Source organism: Uloborus diversus, chromosome 7 (genome assembly GCF_026930045.1).
Source record: "Uloborus diversus isolate 005 chromosome 7, Udiv.v.3.1, whole genome shotgun sequence".
Taxonomy (NCBI): Eukaryota; Metazoa; Arthropoda; class Arachnida; order Araneae; family Uloboridae; genus Uloborus; species Uloborus diversus.
In genome coordinates, this window is record NC_072737.1 from 2,839,702 (window position 1) to 2,864,659 (window position 24,958).

Sequence of the window (24,958 nt, forward strand, 5' to 3'; positions counted from 1 at the left end):
GGTAGTTGTGCGTATGAGTGTTTGTGTGCGTGGGGGCGGGGGATGTGTATGTGTTTGTAGGCATATGTGCTTGTGTCTGTGTGCAGGCATGAATGTGTGGGTAGTTGTGTGTATGTTTTTGTGTGTGTGTTTGTGTCTGTATGTATGCATGTGTGTATGTGTTTGTGTGTGTAGGTGTATGTGTGTGTATGTGTTTGTGCGTGGGTGTATGTGTGTATGGGCATGTGTGTGTGTAGTTGTGTATGTATGCGCGTGTGTGTAGGACATGGATGCAACCTGGAGAAGTCTTTCGCTATAGGAGCAGCATCGTGAGGAGTCGGTCGACGGTGATGGTGCGGAGGGTGGCGGTGGGAAAATAAAATGATAGCACGCCAAAAACAGTCAAATGAAAGCAATAAGCAATCGTGATTGCTCAAAAATAGTCTTTATGAAATGGCACAAAATATCCGGAATTGTTTCATGCATTTAAGAAATGACATCCATGTAAACAAATAATTAAAATAACAGAATTTTTGGAAAAATACGAAGCACTTTTCATAAATGTACTCAAAAGGACACAGTAACTCGGAGCGTTCTCGGAGCGTCGTTTTCGGCTCTGTCATCCGGCCGAGTTTGATATCGGATTAGCGAATCGAATCCGATTTCTTCCACGTGACTGGCCGAAAACGACAGGGGAAGAAGTTTAAACGGTACGAGAATCACCCTGGTTGTTTCTCTTTAAAATAATTCCATGCTCCACTTGGGGATCTAAGTTTAGCAATAAGGGGGCGGAGTCAAATGTAAGAGGACGAGAAATAACACTTGTTTGAATGAAGAGTAGCGTTAAAATCCAAATGATAAACACACTGGTACGGTTCTTAATACATCAAATTGTGACAGCACAGGGTTGCTGACCACTCGCCAACATGAAGCTGGTTTCTTCACTGATTATGCTATGTGACATTCCATTACACCGCCGTATTTAATCGCTTTTCTGGAGAGAAAGGTTTTGCGTAACTCGAGTGGACACAAACGTTAGAACTAATATTGAATAAAAGGGGTGTAATGTAATGGGCCTCCTCGTGGTGCACCCTGGTTGACACTAAACCCACTACGGCGGCAGAGCACGGCCACATGAGTTCCTAGAAGATACGCTGTTGCAGCTTTTCGTATAGAACAGGTCATGATTGCACAGCGGGACATCTTTTTAGGTACGATACGTTCTCTTTCCCAAACTGAACTGTGCGGCAGCTACACCGTTATGGATGCGGTTCATCTATTGGAAGGCCAGAGAAAAGCTACAGAGAATTACTGACTAACCGGCCTGGTAATATCAGCCTCAGTTAAATGGTCAAAACTTCGCCGGACATAACTTCGCGCAGTCAAATCTTCGAGTGGCCAAAACTTCGCCAGGACTTTGATTTTAGTTTCAGAAAAAAATGCCCAGAGGAAAGTAGTGTTTAAACTTCCATGCGGTAAAAAACTACGGCTAGACAAAACTACGCGTAGTCAAAACTTCGCGCGGTCAAATCTTCGAGTGGCCAAAACTTCGCCAGGACTTTGATTTTAGTTTCAGAAAAAAATGCCCAGAGGAAAGTAGTGTTTAAACTTCCATGCGGTAAAAAACTACGGCTAGACAAAACTACGCGTAGTCAAAATTTTGTGCGTACAAAACTTTGCACATACGAAACTTTGCACGTATACTGCTTTTCGCATCTAAAATAAAACTTTTTAAAATTAAATTGTTTTAGTTTAATGTGAAAAAAATCTTCCAATCACATACATATTTTTCAATTTAACGGTTTCGATTAGAAAAATAAATATTATAATAGTAAATCAAGTGTTTAGGAAATTCAATGCATCATGCATGAAAGTTGAAATGAAGAGGAAGATAAAATAGTTTTTCTTTGGTTTTATTTAGTTATCATTTTTTTTTTTCATGAATCTGTACATCATAAAACATTTTTTCCGCACAGGAAGGATTTAAAATTTCGAAGAAGAACAAATTTCGATCCGCCCTACTGTAGATGTTTATCAATTTCTCACTCGAATGGAGAGGCGAGCGAATTATGAGTGAGACCGTGGAAACCAAGTGGGGGGGGGGGGGGGGAGGGGGGAATCGCTTCTGAATTTTCTGAAAAATTTCGAAAATCTAGGTTTAAAATGGGACTAGAAAAAAATGAGACAAAAAATAAAATTTAATACAAAATTTTTAAGCATCAAAAATTTTTCAGTTATCTTATATAGTTAAAAACTGAGCGTATGTATCTATGTATGTACCAATGTATGTATCTGTATGTATGTATGTCCGAGTTACTCCTCCCGAACGCCGGTGAATTGAGCATCGAGCCAGGTATCGATGGATTCGTAATTTTCCCGTCTTTATGTTTGGCTCTTTAACATAATCCTCCGATAATAATTAACGGAGATATCCATTAAAAACTATTAATTATAACACTTCGATTTCGACGCAAAATCCCTATTTTTCGAAGGCTTTCCTTCATTCAAATGATTATTCAGTGCTTCAACTCAATTTTCCGCAACTATGCTTCTTAGACTAATAATAAGAGTAGACCGAACTTTCCCAGACTTGCTGATGAAAAAATTGGTTCATGGATACATCATGTGACTAGTGGAAGGCTTGGCGAAAACTTTGGCAGCATGGTTGCCAGATGGCAGGATTATCTATAGCTTGGCACTCGACATGTATTTTAAGACATAATGTGTTTTTATTATAATTTTTTTTCCAGGTTCAGAGATGATTGAACTGTTTTTCTTTTAGTTATGCATTATTTTGACATTAGTAATTAGTTTTTGATCACAGTTTTCAGCAACTTTTATTTCATTCGGAATTTCTACGTCAGCGTTGGCGTGAACGTAATGGCGTAAACGTTTCGCGTTAACGCGTAAATGTACTAATCGGTATCTTTAATTGAAATTGTAGGTAAAAATCTTACCGTTTGACGATTCTTTTTGGGCGCCTGCATCTTTAATTGCTTAGAGAGTTATTGAAATTGACTAATAAAAATAAACAGTACTATCTAAACGAAAAACTCACCATATTAACAAAATATTTATAACTTAGAATAACAAATTTACAATTCGGACTCCACAAAAAATCATTCTTCCGTGTTCCATCAATTCTATTTATTTTATTTCTCGCGGGCGTTGATCAACGCCCGCCGTTGCTAGGATATCCACCAGTCACATGGTTTGGTTTATGAGCAGCAAAAGGGTTGCCATAGCTCGGTCTACTCTTATTATTAGTCTATGCTATGCTTTTATTAAAAAGTATAGCGTGAAGAAAATCATTGAAACGAAAGATCTGTTGCCATTTTTTTTTCGAATATGAACAAGTAAAATTCTTGCTTTGTTTTAAAGGCTTTCCCTGCCATAGGAAGATTTGGAATGTTTACTTTTTGGTTATTTTTCCGCAATGTGCCGCAAAATTTTACTGATTTTTTTTTTTTTTTTTTTTTTTTTTTTTTTTAAGGCCTGAGTGTTGAACACGCGTCATTTAACGTAACTTTTATTTTCGAGGTGGACCGAGAAAAGCCGGGCGACGCAGCTAGTTTATCAATAAAACATGAAATTATTATTGTAAAACAATAATTTTCTGCATTCTTTTATCGTCTTTGAAAAAGTGATCATTTAATCCTGATTTAATCTTCGAATTTATATCAATTTATTATTTCATCATTTAGACTTTACACAATTAACTTGCAAATTGTGAAAAATTAGTTGCTTAAATATAGTGTGTCTAATGCGTTCCTGGAAATCATTGAACAATGACACCCCTCCCCTAAAAAAAGACATATTTTACTTGTTTGCTAAGTTTATGTATGTTAAAGAAATTTATTGTTATGAATACGCGAAGTTCTGAATAGGCGAAATTTTAGACACGCGAAGATATGGATCGGCGAAGTTTTATTCAGACGAAGTTTTGACCGCGCGAAGTTTTGTCCAAGCGAAGTTTTGAATGCGCGAAATTATGGATCGGCGAAGTTTTGGTCGCGAAGTTTTGACCCCAAACCGAGTGCACTATCTATGTGCACTCTAGTCAATGAATCCTATGTTCAAGTGCAACTGCCAAAAAATAAATAAATAAATAAAAATAAATATTGTATTAAAAAAATCTCTTTAAAAAAAAGCCGACCCTGAACGTCAACCCAATAAAAGAAGTCAGCGTCGGGAACCGAAAGCTTTAAAATTCTAAGAGTTGGAGTCGGTGTATGTCGTGGAATACTCTAAAGTGTCTAAAGGAATCGGATTCGAAAGTTCTAAAATTTTAGACTTCGGAGTCGGAGTCGAAAGCTTTTAAACTTCTCGAGTTGGAATCGGTCCTTTTCCCTCCGAGTCTTTACCTCCACCAGGGCTGCTCAGTAAGAGTGGAGTCGGACTGGTTTGGGGCGCAAAAGGAGTCGGAGTCGAACGCTCTTAGATTCCAGGATTCGGAGTCGGAGTCTGTCATTTTTAATCCGACTCCGCAGCCGGCGACACTACACAGTGTATCTGAAATAGACTTCTATGATTTTGTATTGACGTACTCATTTAAACGAGGTTACTTAATGATTGCTAATTTGGTGACCTCATTATGCGTCTTCATTTTTACTTCCTTTTACAAAAAAGGAAGTATTGTATTCGCGAAAAAATTTTCACTCAAAAATCGCCCTTAATTTCCATTTTGCTCACCCCCAAATGAATGTTGAGTTTTTTTTTCGATTCGACCACATGCGGAAAAGTGCCTAAGAATGTATAGACACGCGAAATATCCATTTTGACCATCACCGAGGTAATTACAACGACTTTTCTCGTGACGTCTGTATGTATGTGCGTATGTGTGTATGTGCGTATGTGCGTATGTATCTCGCATAACTCAAAAATGGTATGTCCTAGAAAGTTGAAATTTGGTACATAGACTCGTAGTGGGGTCTAGTTGTGCACCTCCTATTTTGGTTGCATTCGGGTGTTTCTAAAGGGGTCTTTTGCACCTTTTTGGGGGGAAATCATTGTTAATTTCGATGCAAACTCAAGTGGTGTTATAATTTGGCGGTCACTTGGCGATATATCGCCAGTCTTTTGGTTGCCAAGTTTTGTCGCCAACTTGGCGAAAAATTTGGCGATTTTTTTTTTTTTTTTTTAAATCTGCTTTCAATGTGGCCATTGCTAGTGATATTTAAAGAGTTAGAGAGAGAATCCCATTAAAATTGCAATAATAGGGAAATAGCATTAAATTGGTGTAAAAGGAAGTCATGTGATGCACACATCAGCTCGTTAATGGACTCATTCAAAACATGTACAGTCAAGTGAAATGAAATATAAAAAATATCGTGCCTCAAATACACCAATAAAATAAAATTTTACAAGCTACCAAACGAGATTGAGATTTCCATTAAAATGTAAAATAATCCAGCAATAAATGAATCAAGTCTGAAAAACTTCTCCTAAAGTAAAATAATCCGCTGCATAAATAAAACAAGCCATTAAATAACATTAAATGTAAAATAACCCATCACGTAAGTACGGGTGATCTAAAAGTCAGTAGACTTTTTGAAACCTCATAATGTTATAATTATTGAACTATTTACAACAAAACGATGTGGTTTGCTCAAAAATTCTCAAATACGAGATGTATTTTTGTCTATACAATGAAAAAAAAAGTTTAATTTTTTACTCCCTCTTTTATTTTACCCTCGCCTCTTTTTACGGTATCCAATTTGGGAGCCCCCCGTATTAAGCCTTTAAAATCATAGCAATGTTAAATCTAAGTACGAGAAAAAAAAAAAAAAAAAAACGTGTCGGCGACGTGAAAAACATTTTTTCCATTGAACACCAAGTAAGATGGGAGACAAGCTGCGAAGCACCTATGTAACCCGTCACTCTTGGACGCGTAGTTGGGAAAGGTGGTTTTCCCTGCAATAAAACTACTCTACCAGAAAAAACACTTTTACAGAGTTCATTCCCATTCATTGAGAAAATGACACACAAGGGATGTTTTTTTTTCTTTCTTTCTTTTTTCCACACGTTCAAATGGAGTACAGTCGACTCCCGCTACAATGCGATCCGACTTACGCGAAATGGCTATAACGCGATTTTTTCCCCCGGTAAAGAATTTTTTTCCTAACGCGAATTCTTCATCCGCAACATGAAAATTTTTCGAAGGGAATCGCGGTTTTTTCGTGAATGGACCTTCATACCTTTGGCATCGCTGAGGGCGGAAGTTCCCACACCGTACTAGTCTGAATTTATTTTTTTTCATTATATATAGGAAAGTTGATGAAATATAATGACACCTAAGAGCGCTGTTTCATTAAAAGTTTGAAGATAGAAGGAAAAAGAGAAAGTTTCAACAACTATAGTGCATTTGTTTTTCTTACTACGTAACGTACGTACCGTAGTGGTTTATTTTACGTCTTCCTTCCCCATTGATCATTGATTTTGTGCATCGTTGCAGTTTTTTATGTTAAATGAAATGGTTTTTTTTTTAAATACAATAAATAAAATTCAATTTTTTGTTTACGAAACAGTAATGCATAGTTAAGAAATGGTTTTTAACTGTTTGAAGTGGTGTTTACAAATGTCTTTAATCGTATGGGTATGTTTATAAAAGTTTTTACACATACCCTTTTCCACAACGCGAAACTTCAACTTACGCGAAGGATCTTGGAACGCATCCCTCGCGTAAGTCGGGACTCGACTGTAATTGTTTTAATTGAGCTATTTTTCGTTAATTTTTTAATACTGTTTTATTTATTTACTAGCAGTACCCGCACGGCTTTGCCCGTAGTAGAAAATGAAAAGGTTATTTGATTCGCCTGTATATTTACAAATAATGGAGGATGAATTTCTCGCCAATTTGCAGCGTTCATTTGCTCGCCCATGTTACGGTTTTGCGTTATGATAATTTGGTAATTTACTCGTTCACGTTGTGATAATTTGCTCGGTAAAATATTCTTACAATTGGAATAGAAAAAGAACAAAATCGAATTTTCGAAAAGTCACCTCGATGTGCAAACTAATTCTGTGCCAAATTTCGCGAAAATCGGCCGAACGGTTTAGGCGCTATTGCGCGTCACAGAGAGACTTCCGGACAGAGATCCAGCCAAACTTAGAGCTTTATTATTCGTAAAGATTTTTTGCAAACAATAAATCTTTTGAAATCTGATATTGAAATATTTTCAACTCAAAATTGATGCTTGAAATGAAAAGCTGGAAATATTTTTTTAATTCAAAAAATAAGGTTTGTTTCTAAATTACCTATGTTTAAAAACATTTTGGTGTGTCAGGACCAATTTTCGTGAAATCGCCTTGCAATGTAAAATCTAAGTAGAAGAAACAAACGTGTAGGCGACGTGAAAAACACTTCTCTACATAGTATAAAATGAAGTCCCCAAAAAGTGTCTGTGTGTTTGAACTCGCAAAACTCGAGAACTACCCGGCCGATTGAGCTGAAATTTTCACACTTTGTTCGTTTGAGTCCTGAGAAGGTTTGCAGAACAGTTCGAAAACAACTCTATGAATAGTTCTTTTTTTATTCCAATTTACTTCCAATTTTCACATAAACTCCCGAATATGGGGGTGAAAAATGACTCGCAAATAGTAATATTACATATCGTTAGAAAGGGTAGAATTTTCCGCGTTCTACACAATTTGTTTCAATGCTCTAACTTTATTATGGCGGGAGTTATTTGCGTTTTTAGCTCGAATTTTTTTAGGATTAGCTGAAATTTAGGCACTACTTTCCTCATTAAACAAAGCAATAAAAAGTGAAGGAATTGTCCCACAGCTTTCTTTTTGACGCCATTGGAAAAAGCGACCTTTTTCACTCCAGATCTAACTCGACCTGTGGTCGTAAAAATAAGCTTTTATCTCGAAAGGAAAAAAAAGTTACAAGCCTTTTTAAATCAAGTTTCAGAAATCTCGATTCCATTCAAATTGTGAACCATTTTCTTTCGCATTTTAATTCCTTAAACTTATTTCATTTTGTGTTTCCATGGTTACGTATTTTAAATCCATCTTTCTGGATTTAATTTCTTAAAAGTATTTTAATATTGTCCTCATTGTTTGGAAAGGAAATCATGATGTTTTTTTAATTTATTTTTTACGCCTGATTGTTAAATATACGTCACTTGACACAATTTTTATTTTCAAGGTGGACCGGGCAAAGCCGGGCAACGCAGCTAGTTTCAATTAAACGCAAGTAAGATGGCAGCATGGGCGGATACAAGGGAGGGGCGATGGGGGGCGATCGACCCTCCCTTGACGGACTCTACAGGCAATTCTTCGACATTTAAGGGTTTACAGTACCTCAAAAATGATGAAACGATCAAAAAAAATTTTTTATTGCTTATTTCAAAACAAAAAAACTATTCTGAACACAGGGGAAAAGTTTCAATGCTTTAGTTCAAATATTTAAAAAGTTATGAGTGGTTTTAGGCCATGCTCGCTATGTGTTCTTATGCAAAAGAAAAACTTTAAACTGCTTTTTCTCGATGATGGTTTTTTTGTGCTTTCATGTCATTAGAATCCCTAAGGTTTTTTTTCTATTAAAGATACAGCTTTAAAGTAATACTTTTTGCAATTGGGATAACATAGTTGACAAAATTGTTCATTGGATAAGCATTTTATAAATGACTCAAATGTTTAGAGCATGTTAGACCTTTAAAAACCAATTAAAAAAAACTTTGATTTTTTACATAATTAATCGCAGAAAATTTTCTAATAAACTCATAAGCAAATGAAAGCACAGATTTTTAGAGATGATGATAGTGATCGTTTAGCAAAAAAAAAAAATTTTTTTTAATTAGTGCAAAAATAAAAAAAGCCCTAGGGATTTCAAAAAATTGAAATGTTCTTCAATTTTTTGAATTTTTAAAAAAAAGTAGGCAATATTTTTAAATTTTGAAAATAAATTATTGATTAAGAAATAAGTATGCATGTTATGGTTTCAAAGAAATATAAAATTTATATAAATTAAAAGAAATTGCTTGAAAGGTACTGTGACACCCCTTAAGTTCCAAAAGTATTTTTTAGTCCATCTGCAAACAAATTGAGGGAACTCTCAACCGGAAAATTTTTGGAACCTTTCAAACTTGAGGTCTTAAAAACGCGATTTTAAACCATCTTCGGTAACGTTAGAGGAAAGATGAGATTCAAGCTCTTTCCCTCTGCTAATTTTTCAAAACTGCAGTTCCAAAAATGCAGTCTTAAACGGCAATGGATTATGTTAGAGGAGACTTTGTAAATTTTTCCAAGATTGAAGTTCTAAAAACGCAATTTCGCCCCGCCCTTGAAGGATTCCTGGATCCGTCCTTGGATGGCGGACAAGTTCATGTAATCCCCAACTCTAGGTCGCGTAGTTAGGAAAGGTGGTTTTTCCTGCACTAGCACTGCTCTACCAGAAAAACCACTTTTACAGAGATCAAATCTTTTCATTGATGGATCGTGATTTTTCCGCACGTTCAAACGGAAGGATTATTTCAATTGAGTTTTTTTTTTTTCATTTATTAATACTGTTTTATTTAAGTTATTTATCTTCTCCAGACTATATATCTCATCTTATTGATTATTTTTAAAATCAGTAACCTACAATGGGGTGGTTTCCTTTAGTTAAATGTATTTCTTTTAGTCATTGAAATGGATAGAATGAGCAAAAAAAAAATTAATTTGAATTTTGACATCTTGAATTCAAATTATGTTTTTCGCAGTAACGAGTGTGTGTATGTAGGCGTGTGTGTTTGTGTGTAGGCATGTGTGTTTCTTTCTGTGTGCTGCCATAAGTGTGTGGGTAGTTGTGTGTATGAATGTGTGTGTGGGGGGGTATGTGTATGTGTGTGTAGGCATATGTGTTTGTGTCTGTGTGCAGGCATGAATGTGTGGGTAGTTGTGTGTAGGTGTCTGTATGTATGCGTGTGTGTATGTGTATGTGTGTGTAGGTGTATGTGCGTGTATGTGTGCGTATAGTTGTGTATGTATGCGAGTGTGTGTAGGACATGGATGCAACCTGGAGACGGCTTTCGCTACAGGAGCAGCATCGTGAGGAGCCGGTCGACGGTGATGGTGCGGAGGGTGACGGTGAGAAAATAAACTCAAAGGACATCAAAAAACAGTAAGTGAGAACAATAAGCAATCGTGATTGCTCAAAAAAAAAAAAAATAAATAAATAAATAAAAACATGGACCCAGAAAATACTTTTATTTTCCCAACAGTTTTTTTTTAAATCAATTTTTTAAAATGTCCGATTTTGCAAGAAAGGCGTGGTCTTGATGACGTCACAAATGATGTACTTTGCCGCATCTTTCTACAACGTTTCTACGTTTTAATAATCAAGCAGCGAACTAAATATTGCGCTCTGCGCTTGCTATCAACCCTATCGTTGCCAATACAGATGAGTAAAGATGCGAATTAAATATTTTGCTCTGTGAATGGCAACACTGAATAGCATTTCATATTTTATGATGTCATCGGCAGAAGCCGTAAACAATGAAAGCGCTCCGATTTAAGTAATTTTTTTTTAAAATATTGAACTTAAACAAATTATTTGAAAAATGGTCAGATCCTATGTTTTTAAGCATGCTCTTTCAGAAAAAAATACTTTTAAAATTTTGGAAACGACCCCATTCGCAATTGCAAAAAATAAATTAATTAATTAATTTATAAATAAAAAAAAACTCTTACTTTGTAAAGAACACATTTTACTATTATGATTAATTCAGGGCATTACAGTATTTCAGTGCATCTTTGAGCCAGTCCGGATAACTTTGCGCCACACCATTCCTTTTTCTTCGAGGGGGGGGGAGGACTACGGACCTCTTAATGGAAATCCCAGCAACACGTTCTTGCTGAAAATAAGATTTCTGCTGTTTATAGTTTTAAAATAAACTATAATACAAAAAATATGGGGTGGCGCAAATTCATCCGGTCTGGCCGAAAGATACCCTGATGCCTGCATGATAATGATAATAATAATAATTATTATTATTAAACTAGATAGTCGCCCGTCAAGGTATGACGGGAGAAAATTGCTTCTTCATTTGTACGAAGCCATTGCCAGTTTGGTGATATTTTCACAGTTGAAATGGTAACCCTCACTCCAGTGGATTAACTCGAAACTCCAGTAGGTAGCGTTCATTGTTTTCGTTTCTTCATTCCCCTGAAAAGACAACAGTCTTACCAGTAAAACAGTGAAGTGACCGGATCGAGTTTAGCCTTGCCACGATAAAGCCCTTCCCTGAATGATAAACATACTCGATCATTGACTATTATTTATATGATAACTAGCTGTACCCGACGCGCGTTGCTACGCCAAAAAAAAAAAAAAAAAAAAAAAAAAAAAAAAAAAAAATACATCATTATACTGATTTTCATGACAATCGGTTGAACGGGGCAGAAGTTGCTACTCTGCAGTGCCACCTGGTGGCGAGTGGCTTCAATGAGCCTATTATGCACGTTCTCCGTGGAAAAATACATATGTATAGCAATTTTCATAATAATCGGTACAGGTATCCAGTGAAGCCGTGACTATGCTCAAATTTTGTACTCACGCAGTTTGCAAGATCAATCCATCGCTAAAAATATCAAACAGAAAAAGTTTTAAATCCCCCCGTTGCATGAAAACAATAAAGAAAGAATCTATTTGTTCAAACTCAAGAAAAATGGCTAACTTCTTATCAATGAGATCTTTCACGCGAATTCATTTCTGCAGCCGATCATTTTATTCGTATTTATCCAATGGATTGTGACTTAAATTGGAATAAAAAAGGAACGATCGATCGGATTTTTTTCGAACTGGTTTATAAACATTCCCAGTACCAAAAATAACAAACGGTGAAAGTTTCAGTCAAATCTGCCGGGTAGTTTTTGAGTTCATGGATGACATACAGACAAACATTCATTTTTATATATAAAGATGTACTGGCATTTCAAAATATCTGATCAATAAGCGTTGTTTTCCTCTATTCGCAACTCCAGAGCTCGAATACGCTAACTCGCGGTGATTAACAATACTACCGAAAAAGGTAAAACATTCCATTCCACGTGTTTTCTTTGGGGTGAATTACAGGCTTCAGACAGATTGTGGTGTAATGTAATTTCAGAGGAATAGAAAAGAAAGCTTCCCACAGATACGATAAAAAATGACTGTCATTCACAAAGCAACAAAGCAAGTTATAAGTTACGGCCCAAAGGGTGATTGTGAGTTCATCAAAAAATACCTGAAAGTTTCAAAGCGAGATCGGGGGGGGGGGGGTAATCTTTGACCACTTATTACTTAAGTGCACCTTTGCCATAGTATTAAATAGTTCTGAGTCAAAATAGTGTGTGTACATGTGATTAAATTTTTAATGGGGTTACAAAGTTACTTTTGAGCTGGTGTTATACAAATTATCTTGACATTTATTTGTCCATCTTAACGGATAGGTGTCCATCTTAAGGCTCTTGCAGGTATATTTGATGAGTACAATTTCAAAAAATTGCGGAGATAGGGAGATAAAAGCATAACAAAAAAAAACATAATTCCGGTATTTTCGGACATAAAAATACCGGAAATGTGTCCGAAAATACCGGAAATTCGGTAAAATACCGGAACACAATCACCCCTGAGTTACGGCATTTGTTTGTTTTACCTTTTTCATCCGCCATTAGACAGTGACTGCAGCGCCCTCTATAGTTTATTGGAGTTGAGAATAGCAAAGTTCTTTTTTAAAAACGCTTGCAATTCCATTTTTGAGAAAGGAGATTTCAAAGGATTTCTTTTGCTTTCAGGGGGTCCTCCGAAACTAGAGGAGGCGAGCATCCGGGGAGAGGAGAGGAGGGAACACGTCCTGGAAGGTCTGAAGCCCGGCACCTCCTACATCGTCCGGCTCATCGCGGAGAACGAATTCGGGGCCTCGCCACCCTCCATCCCCGTTCGATTCTCCACACAGGAAGAAAGTAAGGGACACCACAGTGCAACAGTTGTTGAACTTTTTCCAATTTCGCGTAGAACTTAACTACAGTAAACTCCTGATTATCCGCTGAATTGGGTGGCACAAGTGCCGCGGATAATAAAAATCGCGGATAACCACAAAAAGACTAAAATGGGGGACAAATCAGGTAAAAATTGTCCTATCTCTAATTCTTAACTGTATTGATGCATAACACTTTCTGCAAACAGTGAAAATATATATAGAGTACAGTACAAATGTTTTGCATTTTTGCACAACCGAACTTAACAAGTGTATGTACGATGAAGAACGCACAAAAATAATAATAATAATAATAATAATATAAAATTGAATTAATCAATCAATCAAGCAAAAACAACCGAGTGTAAAGTTACAATTTTTCAAAAAAAAAAAAGCCACTGGTATTAGCTTTTTACTGCGAAAATACATGTTCGTGATTGTTGATTGATTCGCGGGCGGATAAACCGCTCGCGGATAATCGGGAGTCTACTGTATGTGTATCTCCTCAGTAGGGTGGTTCAAAAACACTTTTTTTTCCCAGCTAGGGTCCAGCACACCCCGTATTTTTTTCACACTTACTAATAGTATGATATATAGGGGATACTATATGGTGGATCCTGGCCCTCAAGATTTGAATCTCGGAAGCTGAAAATTTGCATAGGACAGTTTCAAAAGCATCCCTGCACCTCTATAAAATTTCACCAAATTCGGAGATGGTCGGGGGGGGGGGGCGATTTGAAAATTCACTGACTCATATTGAAAATAAAAAAAAAGTTTTGGCATCCCTCATTCCTGCACTGTATAGAACAGGGGTTCCCAAAGTGGGTGCCGCTGTACCTAAGGGTACCGCAGAGAGAGGTGTCAAGGGGTGCCGCCAATTCAATGTGTGTACAGTCGGACCTCCATATATCGAAGTAGCAAATTGCCGGAAAAAAATTCGATGTTTAGAAATTTCGATAAATAGAAACGATTTTATTTTGTCCTAAAAATCTCCTAAAACATTAAAGTTAAAGCTCATTTTCGTGAATGAAACCGAATTTCTAATTTATACGAGCATCGGATTAAATGAAAGTTAATCATTAAAAAAATAACAGAAATTACATTTTTGCGCCATCATACATCTTCATTCTTCGGCAATTCAATTTGATCTGTAACATTAGGGGATTTTCGTTTTGACAAATAGAGAAAAGTAAAAATTTAATCTACTTAAACGGTTTTTACTGCAGCTAAAACGACTAGGAACGAAAATCAACAGACAAAAGGGATGAATTGAAACTGAGTTTACACTGTTACTGGTTTCAACTAAGATATTTGAAGTAAATTGAAGGAATATAAGAATTCTAGAACGAAACAACGACCTATCTACACATCCCTCAACCCCAGATTCCTTATGAGTTTCGTAGCAACCTCTAGCGAACATAATTTTCTCCCCTAACCTTCATTTTTCATGAGACAAACAGTCTAAAGAGGATAAAAAATCTACGAATGTCTCGAAAAAAAATTCGATATGTAGAGATTTTTTCGATATATAGAAACAATTTTTTTATGTAACGAGCATAGAAATGTGCTGGGATTTCGATATAAAGAAAATTTCGATATGTGGAAATTCGATATATGGAGGTTCGCCTGTATATGTATAATAGAGTATATGTATAATGGGGGATAAATTCTTCGAAGGGTGCCGCGAATGGGAACCCCCGGTATAGATGGTCACTAGGGTGGTTCGAAAAAGAGAGCTAGAGTCCAGGACATCCTCTATTTTTTTTAGATGTACCAATAGTATTGTGCGTTAAAAGTTTTAGCTTCTTACTCAAATTTTGAGAAGGTGCTCAATGATCCCCCCATTTAACATTAGCCGTAGCAAAGAAAATGCCACACATTGAGAAACATTCAATTTCCCCAGCTGTATTTTTGTAAATGGCTATTTTATTGCAATGTGTATGCATAACACTCGTGTATATTATAATACTGTAACGGATTCGGTGCGACTTCCACTTTCTTGTAATGAAAACACAGTTCTTGATAAAAACACAGGAAATTTATTTACACTATGTACAGGAAAGATCGTCAACAACTGCTAAATTATTCATCAGCAATTAAGCAATTATCACACAACACCGTAAACTCAACGTTTACACACGTATTTACTTCCAAATACGAAACCAACACAGCGAAATGCCTCGCTATAAACAGAGCAAATACGCTCTCCGTTCGAACTCTCAATCGAAACTCCCCTCTTTATCCATTGCTAACGGCTTTTATAAACATCGAGGAATTTTCCACAACATTGTTACCTCTTCTCGAAATGCGTAGACCGTTATCAAATTTTATCAATGAAAAGAAAAGAAAATAAGGGATCGTATACTTTAGCCATATGAAAAGGGGTTGTATATTCATTACGGGAAACTATTTACAGGTTACGTTACTACAATAATTACTATTTACAGAATTTGTAACAATACGTAGCATTGTTTTTTCAGTTCAATGTATTATTTTAACCCCTCTCCCTATACTTATGAAGTTTGGGGGGAGGGAGTTGAGCACTCTCTTTCAGTTGAAATAGGGTGCTACTGATTACTATCCACAAGTCTAAAAATATTAATCGGTGTTCTGTTATCTAAGAGAAACCTTTTTTTTTTTACATGCATTTTTGAACCACATTACTCCACACTTTAGTTTTATTAAAAGGTGTTCTATTAGTTTTAGGCCAGTGCCAATAATGTTTGAGACCCAAAAAATTTAGAACAGGATGAAACCAGTTCAAAAGGTAAGAAAATCTAATAACATTAATAGGAAAAATAAATTACGGGCGAGCTGAGTTCGGGAAGGGGGGATGTAGGGGGGTTTAAGGGGGGGGAAAACGGTTTATCACGATTTCCGGAAAAACGAAGAGTCCTATCGAAAAAAACTAAATTGCAAAGTTGTTGGTAATAAAAAGATCTACAACTTTTGCATTTGCACTTTTTTTCTATAACCTCAAAATATATGCGAAAAATTCATAAAAACGACTTTTTGGTTTTTTATTTTTATCTCCCACAAAAAAATTTTTTTTTTCACTAAATTTAATGAAAAGTTACCTTATTATGTCCCAAATACACTGTAATTTTTTGGATTTAAAATATTTATTTTTTCTCCTTATTTTGGTTCAGAAGTAAAAAAGCATCAGAATTTTCAATCAAAAATTCTCACGTCAAAATATCTGATTTTTTTTAAAAATCGGAGCAAGTTTTTTTCGTTGGAATCTCTACTTTTTGATGGTATAAAAAACAATATACAATACTATGGAAACTTTTCGCAAAAAATGAAGAAAATCAAAAAAACTCGAATTTGAAAAAAAAAAATTATCACTATGTAAAATTTTAAGCTATTTATTAAATTAACAGCAAACACAATAATTAACAGCAAACACAATTGGAAAACTGATTATTTTTCATAATATTCAAGGTTACACAGTTCGAAATTGCGGAAATTACTCATTTATCCCATCCTACAGTGTAGCTTGCTATTCGCAACTCCAAAAACTATAGGGGGCACTGCAGTCTCCGTCTAATGGTGGATGAGAAGGGTATAAAACAAGTGCATGCTGTAGCTTGATTTTTAATTATTTTAATATATTTTTATTTTCAGTTTGTGTCAATGTAACATGAAAAATTTCATTTTTCGAGTAATTAAAGTGTACATTTTAATAAGGAGCTTAAAATTTTTATATAGTTATGACTTTTTTTTTTTTTTCAAATTCGAGTTTTTTGATTTTTTTCATTTTTTGCGAAAAATTTCTATAGTATTGTAAATTGTTTTTTATACCATCAAAAAGTAGAGATTCCAACAAAAAAAACTTGCTCCGATTTTTTAAAAAAATCAGATATTTTGACGTGAGATTTTTTGATTGAAAATTCTGATGATTTTTTACTACTGAGTCAAAATAAGGAGAAAAAATAAATATTTTAAATCCAAAAAATTAGAGTGTATTTGAGACATAATAAGGTAACTTTTCATTAAATTTAGTGAAAAAGAATTTTTTTTGTGGGAGATAAAAATAAAAAACCAAAAAGTCGGTTTTTTGAATTTTTTGCATATATTTTGAGGTTATAGAAAAAAAGTGCAAATGCAAAAGTTGTAGATCTTTTTATTACCAACAACTTTGCAATTTAGTTTTTTTCAATAGGACTCTTGGTTTTTCCGGAAATCGTGATAAACCATTCCCCCCCCCCCCTTAAACCCCCCTACACCCCCCTTCCCGAACTCAGCTCGCCCGTAATTTATTTTTCCTATTAATGTTATTAGATTTTCTTACCTTTCTAGCTGGTTTTATCCTGTTCTAAATTTTTTCGACTTTTTACCATTTTCAAAGCTATTGGCACTGGTCTATTTTGCGAATGGTTAATTTAGATTGAGAGGAAAAAATATCATTGTGATGGATATTTTGTCACATAGGTGTTCAGAATCTGGAAAATTTGCCGACTGAAGCCGTGTTTGAACCCACGACTTTCTGCATAACAGGCCAGAAGGTTTACCACAACCTCACCCAGCCGACATTTTTGGTCATTGAAAAATGCTTATCATTTATTAGACGCAAAAGGACGTAATGTCCATAAAAGCCTCCCCCCCCTGAAAAAAATCTTAACAATTGTTAATTTCATGCATTTTTTTCCTTCCTGTTAGCTCAATGTGTTTAAAGCATATTGTACTCCTAAGAAATGATCCTCGGACCAAAAAAAAAAAAAAAAAAATCCAGATCACCCTTCATTTCTTACTAGTGGTACCCGCACGGCTTTGCCCGTAATAGAAAAATTAAAAGATCTTTTGGTTCGCCTGTATACTTACAAATAATGTATGGTGAATTTTCTCGCCAATTGGCTTGTATCCACGTTACGGTTCCACGTTATGATAATTTCGTATCTCGCCAATTGGCTTGTGCCCATGTTGCGGTTCCACGTTATGATAATTTCGTAATTTACTCGTCCATCTTATGATAATTTTGTTCTTAAAATTGGAATAGAAAAAGAACCACATCGAATTTTCGAAAAATCTCTTCGAGGAGCGCACCCCCATGCTACAAACTAACTTTGTGCCAAATTTCATGAAAATCGGCCGAACGGTCTAGGCGCTATGCGCGTCACAGAGATCCAGACAGAGAGACTTTTAGCTTTATTATTAGTATAATATAATATAATACAAAATAAAACGACTCTTATTCAATAGCGCCTTGTTCTATGAACTATGAAGTAACTAATATCAATATACATATTCGTGCGGATCAGGTTTCAGGAGAAGAAGAATCAAAGTCCAATAACTTGCGTCTCACTTCAATATTTTCCTTTCAGGGCCTTCGGGATACCCGACGGATTTGATGGTGTTTTCCAGGGGACTCAACCACCTGATAATACGGTGGAAGGTAAGAAAAATAGTTCATTTACGGCTTATAGCAGACCGAATCCTTAAAATGAACGGTGCGGAGCGATGCCTTAATATTAGACTTTATAATATGCGCCGACACGAATCTGTGGAACTGAAGTTCTCACTTTTAAAATGAAACTCTAAATTTTGACAGTGGGATTGCTTCCGAAATTTTAAAAGTATTGTTACGCGTTCGACGCAACTTGAAACTTTCTTTAAATGAAGACACAGTTCTTGAGAAACCACAGGAGATTTATTTACAACTATGTGCAAGAAATATCGTTAGCAACTGCTAAATTAACCATAGCAATTAGGCAAATATCAATGGGGTGGTTTCCTTCAGTCAAAAGTATTACTTTTAGTCATTGAAATGGATAGAATGAGCAAAAAAAAAAAAAAAAATAATAATAATAATAATAACATGGACCCAGAAAATACTTTCATTTTCCCAACAGTTATTTTTTAATAACTTTTTTAAAATGTCCGATTTGGGAAACAAGGCGTGGTCTTGATGACGTCACAAATAATGCATTTTGGCGTATCTTGCTACCACATTTCCACGTTATGATAATCAAGAAGCGAATCAAAATTGCGCTCTACACTTGCTATCAACCATATCGTGGCCAATACGCGTGAGTAATGATGCGAATTAAATATTTTGTTCTGTGAATGGCAACATTGAATGGCATTTCATCCTTTGTGATGTCACACGACAGAAATGTAAACAATAAAAGCGCAACGACTTAAGTTTTTTTTTTTTTTTTTTGAAAATATTAAACTTAAAAAATTTACTTAAAAAATGGTCATATCCTATGCTTTTAAGCATGTTCTTTCAGAAAAAAATACTTTTGAAATTTTGGAAACGACCCCATTAATACAGTAAACTCAAGGATTACACACGTATTTACGTCAAAATACGCGAACACACAACGCAAAGGCTAATACACACAATAACAGAGCTAACGGCTCAGAGGAAATTCAGACAGTTTAAAAAGCAAAACTGACTCCCCTTTCACACGCGGAGCGGAGGCTATTTATAAATCCTAGAGAAGTTTCGAAAAATTCGAAATGCTTCACGATGTTTTCTTTTTATTCCATTTTCACAAATGTTATCCGGGGACCATATACATCATACGAATGTTGGGGGGTTGTATTTTTTATAACAAGAAACTATTTATAGGTTACGTTGCTAAGATAATTTTAAATGAAAAATAATGGAATAAACGTCAAATTTAGCCAGATTACAACAAATTAATCACAAAAATAATTACTATTCACAGAATTTGTAACAGTATATTTTTTTTCTGAAAGAGCATGCTTAAAGATGTAGTATGCAACCATTTTTTAAAATTTCACGAAGTTTAATATTTTCTAACAATTATTTTAAACGGTGCAATTTCATTTTTTACGCTTCTGCACATGACATCACAAGCGATGAAATGCCATTCGCTGATGTCATTAGCACAGAGCGCAATATTTAATTCGCATCTTTACTCACATGTACTGGCAAAGATATGGTTTATAGCAAGCGTGGAGCGCAATATTTAATTCGCTATTGAATTATCATAAGCTGAAAACGCGGTAGACAACAAGCATAAGCATTCAACGCGACAACGCAGATACGCCAAAGTACATCATTTGTTTTCCTTGTTTTAAAAATCGTGCATTTAAAAAAATTAATTAAAAATTAAGCGTTGGAAAAATTAAAGTTTTTTCTCCTTCCATGTTATTACTATTTTATTTATTTATTTTTTTACGACGCTTTTTTTTTTTTTTTGCACAGTACTTCAAATTTTAGTTCAAAAATTTTTCAATAGATGGCTCTGCAGATAGTAAGCCTATTAGTCAAAAAAGAAGGATTGAAAATCACCAATTTTTCCTCTGATTGCGACATGTTGTTGCAGCCGGCGGTAGACATTTTGAAAATATTGTTGTGTAGTTTTATTTATTAAAAACATTTTACGAAAAACTATGATGTAATTTTCTACTTTTCGGTATTTACGGTCTTACGATCTGCAGTGCCATCTATTTTAAAATTCTTGGACTAAAATTTAGAACTCTGTTGGACGAAACTTACGGCCCCTTGCATGAATTTTCTGCTACACTGTTAAAAATTTTCCGGCAAATTTACGGTGATTGTTACGGACATCCATGTTGCCAGTAACTATTACCGTAAAAATCAAATAGTACTGTAAAATTTTACGGTTTCCACGGTAGGCTACAGCAACCAATTGGCGCTGGGGATTTCTCCGGTATAAATTAGCGTAAAAATCAGCGATGCTGTAAGTCCGCCATTTTACAGTTAACAATTACCAGAAAATCTTCCTGAATTTTTAACAGTGAGAATAATTTTTTTTTATCATTCAACGTTTTCCTGTTAAAAATGTTTGAAAATAGTTAGTCTGTTTCAGGACACCCTGTAAATCCTGCCTTTCCGAAAAAAACTGTAACCAATAACGGTATAACATAATTTCAAATTACTAATGTCATCTCTTTTTTGATTAAATTCTCACTCAAATTTTCTCCAAACCGTGCAGGCTCCGGCTCCTGATCAGCAGAACGGGGCCATCCGCGGCTACGAGTTGGGGTTCAGGGAGGTGGGCGGGGCCCACTACGAGTACCGGGCCACGCCCCTCTCTCCCGGCTCCGCCCAAGAGTTCGTCCTCCAGGACCTGAGAGAGGACACCGAGTACGAAGTGGTGGTGAGGGCGCACAACCAGGCCGGCCAGGGCCCGCCCTCCGTGCCTCTTTTCGCACGCACCAGAAGAAGAGGTAACGGAAAAAGTTTATATTAAAGTAACAATAAAATGAAAAAGAAAAAGTATTTCTCTCGGCTGTTTTGGCAACATGATCATAAACGATAAACGTGTTTCATATCAGTGGCGTAGCGAGAAAAAATCCTTGGAGGGGGTTAATTTTCTCTGAAGTTTAAAGTAAAGCCATGCCCTCAAGTTTACAGACTTATACTGTGTATATATATATATATATATATATATATATATATATATATGTATGTATATATATATATATATATATATATATATATATATGTATGTATATATATATATGTATGTATATATATATATATGTATGTATATATATATATATGTATGTATATATATATATATATGTATGTATATATACATATATATATATATATATATACATATAGATATATATACATATATATTGTTTGGGGGCTCATGGGGGGGTTCTGACCCCCCTATCCCCCCCCCATGGCTACGCCACTGTTTCATAAATCCATACGGGCCGTGGGAGCCCGATCGGTAGAGTGTCGGATTCGGGGCCGGAGGGTCCTGGGTTCGAACCTCGATGGTCGAAGACCCACCGTCGTCATTAAAGGGGACTGGGCGACGTTAAATAGGCTCGTGGTCTCAACGTCCTAAAAGTGAAACGATACCTTTAGGGGTGCTAGCACCAGGTAGCTATTAGCTCCTGGACTAGTTCTAAATTCTCATTAACTGTTCGATTCGGTGATGGTGCTGCCATCTATCGGTATATAAAATAACGGAGGCAAGGCACTTAGTATGCAGTCCTCGACATAAATACAGTTGTGACTCTGAATAGGAATAGGATAGGAATATAACCATACTTGCCAACCTTTGAAGGGAAAAAAAGGGAGATTCAACTAAAGGTATATAGGTGGTTCACCAGCGACATATTTCACAACAAAATTATTAAATTATGCTTTTAAATAAAATTAATACTAAATTTAAAGTGAAATGGGGATTTTTTGCAGATGTAAACTAATTGGTAGCAGCAAGAAAAATATACTGCAAAGGAAAAACCAAATAATGAGTGAAATTGCTTAAAATTTCGTACATTCCACTGCTTCTACCAAAAAAGTCGCTTAAAAAAATGCAATTACTAAAATTAAAAAAAAATCAATATTTTATGAAAATAAAATATAAGATAAGTAGGTCTAGGGTAGCACATGTTAAAATAACTTCAAACTTTCGAAATAATTGAAATATTTTGAAGATGCAAAAAGATTGAAATCTACTGCAATTTTCGTTAAAGCACGTGTTTCGTTGAACATGCAATGAGGAAAGCTCCCAAAAATAAATTTTTATTAAATGAAGAGTCATTAATTTTGAAAATTCTTTTCCCCTGACATTGAAGGATGACTATAAAAAAGGGCGCCATCTATTGAGAAGAGAGCGAAACGTTTTGATGATTGATTGAAGCACGTGTTTCGTTAAACATGCAATGAGGAAAGCTCCCAAAAATAAATTTTTACTAAATGAAGAGTTATTAATTGGGAAAATTCTTTTCCCCTGACATTGAAGGATGACTATAAAAGGGCGCCATCTATTGCGAAAAGAGTGAAACGTTTTGATGATTGATTGAAAAAACTGCAAAAGCGGGAAATCGGGAGATGGAAGCAAAAAACGGGAGTCTCCAGTTAAAAACAGTAGGGTTGGCAAGTATGTATAACCTACCAGAGACTTCGAAGCTTTGTGGTAAATGTTTCGCTTCGTACGCCGGAGTTCGTGAGTTCGAATCCCACCGATGCCTGTGATTTCCCATCTTTGCATTGTAAACCTATCTTGTGTGCTGTCTTATCTGCAAATAAAGATTTGGAATAAAATTGTGCTAGTTATTATCATATATGTATCGGGGTGGTGAGGCATATCATTCGCAGGGCCCGATTAAGAAATCATGAAGCTCTAGGCCAGCGTTTCTTAATTTTTTTAATCAGTGGAAACCTTTCAAGGAACCTCTTTTATCGTGGAACACCTTTAAAAAAAAGTATAGTTTAAAGTAATATTCTTTAAATGTTTTATTTACCGTCAAAGTGAAAATTATTAATAAAATTTTTTAATACCAAAACGCAATTTCACGAAGTAAAAAATAAATAAAATCTGAAAACAACTTTGAAAAAAAAAAAAAAAACTAGTATAGTTTAAAGAAATATTCTTGAAATGTTTTATTTACCGTCAAAGTGAAAATTATTAATAAAATTTTTTAATGCTAAAACGTAATTTCACGAAGTAATAAAAAGTAAAATCTGAAAACAACTTTGAAAAAAAAAAAAAAAAAACTAGTACAGTTTAAAGTAATATTCTTTAAATGTTTTATTTACCGTCAAAGTGAAAATTATTAATAAAATTTTTTAATACCAAAACGCAATTTCACGAAGTAAAAAAAAAATAAAATCTGAAAACAACTTTGAAAAAAAAAAAAAAAAAAAAAAAAAAAAACTAGCATAGTTTAAAGTAATTTTCTTGAAATGTTTTATTTACCGTTAAAGTGAAAATTATTAATAAAATTTTTTAATGCCAAAACGTAATTTCACGAAGTAATAAAAAGTAAAATCTGAAAACAACTTTGAAAAAAAAAAAAAAAAAAAAAAAAAAAAACTAGTATAGTTTAAAGTAATATTCTTGAAATGTTTTATTTACCGTCAAAGTGAAAATTATTAATAAAATTTTTTAATGCCAAAACGTAATTTCACGAACTAATAAAAAGTAAAATCTGAAAACAACTTTGAAAAAAAAAAAAAGCAGACGCAAACAAAATGTTAGAGTTTAAAATAAGGCTTAAATTTTGGAAATTTATTATTTTAAGACTTTTTAAGTAATTAAAAAAAAGGAAAACAAAGATTGAGAGTTTGGCGGAACCCTTGATTGATCTCCATGGAACCCCTGGGTTTCCGCGGAACACAATTTAAGAAATCCTGCTTTAGGCCGAACGCTTTTTCGGGCCTCACGCAGCAACCTTGCAATTTCAGCCATTTCGGGGTCCCTAAAGACCGGGGGGGGGGGGGCTAGGTCACGGCTTTTTTATTGTCTTACTCAACAATCAGGCTCAGATCGCTCGTAGACTTCATTGCGAAGACCTAAGGGCCTGTTCACATATCGGTCGTCCGCCACGTCCGTACTGAGTTTTCCCACCCGAAACAGGTTTTATTTGCTGGTTGCCATGACAGCAAGCCATCTTGGCAAGCCGGTCTACCGATGCGATTCCTCCACTTGTTTTCTATTTTGATTCAATGTGTGGGGTCGGTCTAGAAATTCTTTCCCAGACCACTCATCGTGAGAAAAACATGTTACGCGGGTGTTTTATATCTGTCACCAGTATGGGAGCTGGATAAGTATAAGACCATACGTAAATACGGCTTCTGCTCCTCTTTTCTGAGAAATGTTGGAAATGAGATCTTCAAAATAGCTGAATTTTATCCCAAGCTGGACATTTGTTGTGCACATAAACTTTCTCCGTTTGGTGTGATATGATGTCTGTGACACTATAGGGAACATTTTTCAACCACCCTGTCAACATCGTCTGACTGTTGTAAACAGGGGTGCATTCCCCGCCAAACGAATCCCCGTATATAAGAGAAAGTAAATAGGTCAAAGGGGGAGACACTCGTAGAGCAAAGAGCTGGTGAGTCCCGGAGTGGCTCTCGCTGTTCAAAATATCTTTGTAACATTAAATAATCTGTAATTTGTAATATAGCTGTAAATATTCATCACATTAAACGTCTCTAAAAGACCATGCATTCTCTTGTCATCTTTACACAAGAGGTGGAAACGGTACACCGGTTTCGATCAGAAGAACCTTGATATCTGACGGCCGTCAAAAGTAGGATAGCATTTCATTGGTTCTCGCCAAGC

At 35.3% G+C, this 24,958-nt stretch overlaps 1 protein-coding gene across 1 annotated transcript in view; it reads left to right on the forward strand.

Moving 5' to 3' along the window:
• The window catches only part of LOC129226171 (cell adhesion molecule DSCAM-like), a 134,745-nt gene that overhangs the window by 89,257 nt on the left and 20,530 nt on the right, over nucleotides 1-24,958 (forward strand). The window contains exon 10 of the mRNA XM_054860772.1: nucleotides 20,858-21,092. Within this exon, the coding sequence (XP_054716747.1) occupies nucleotides 20,858-21,092 (235 nt within the window). The remainder of the gene's footprint in view (nucleotides 1-20,857; nucleotides 21,093-24,958) is intronic.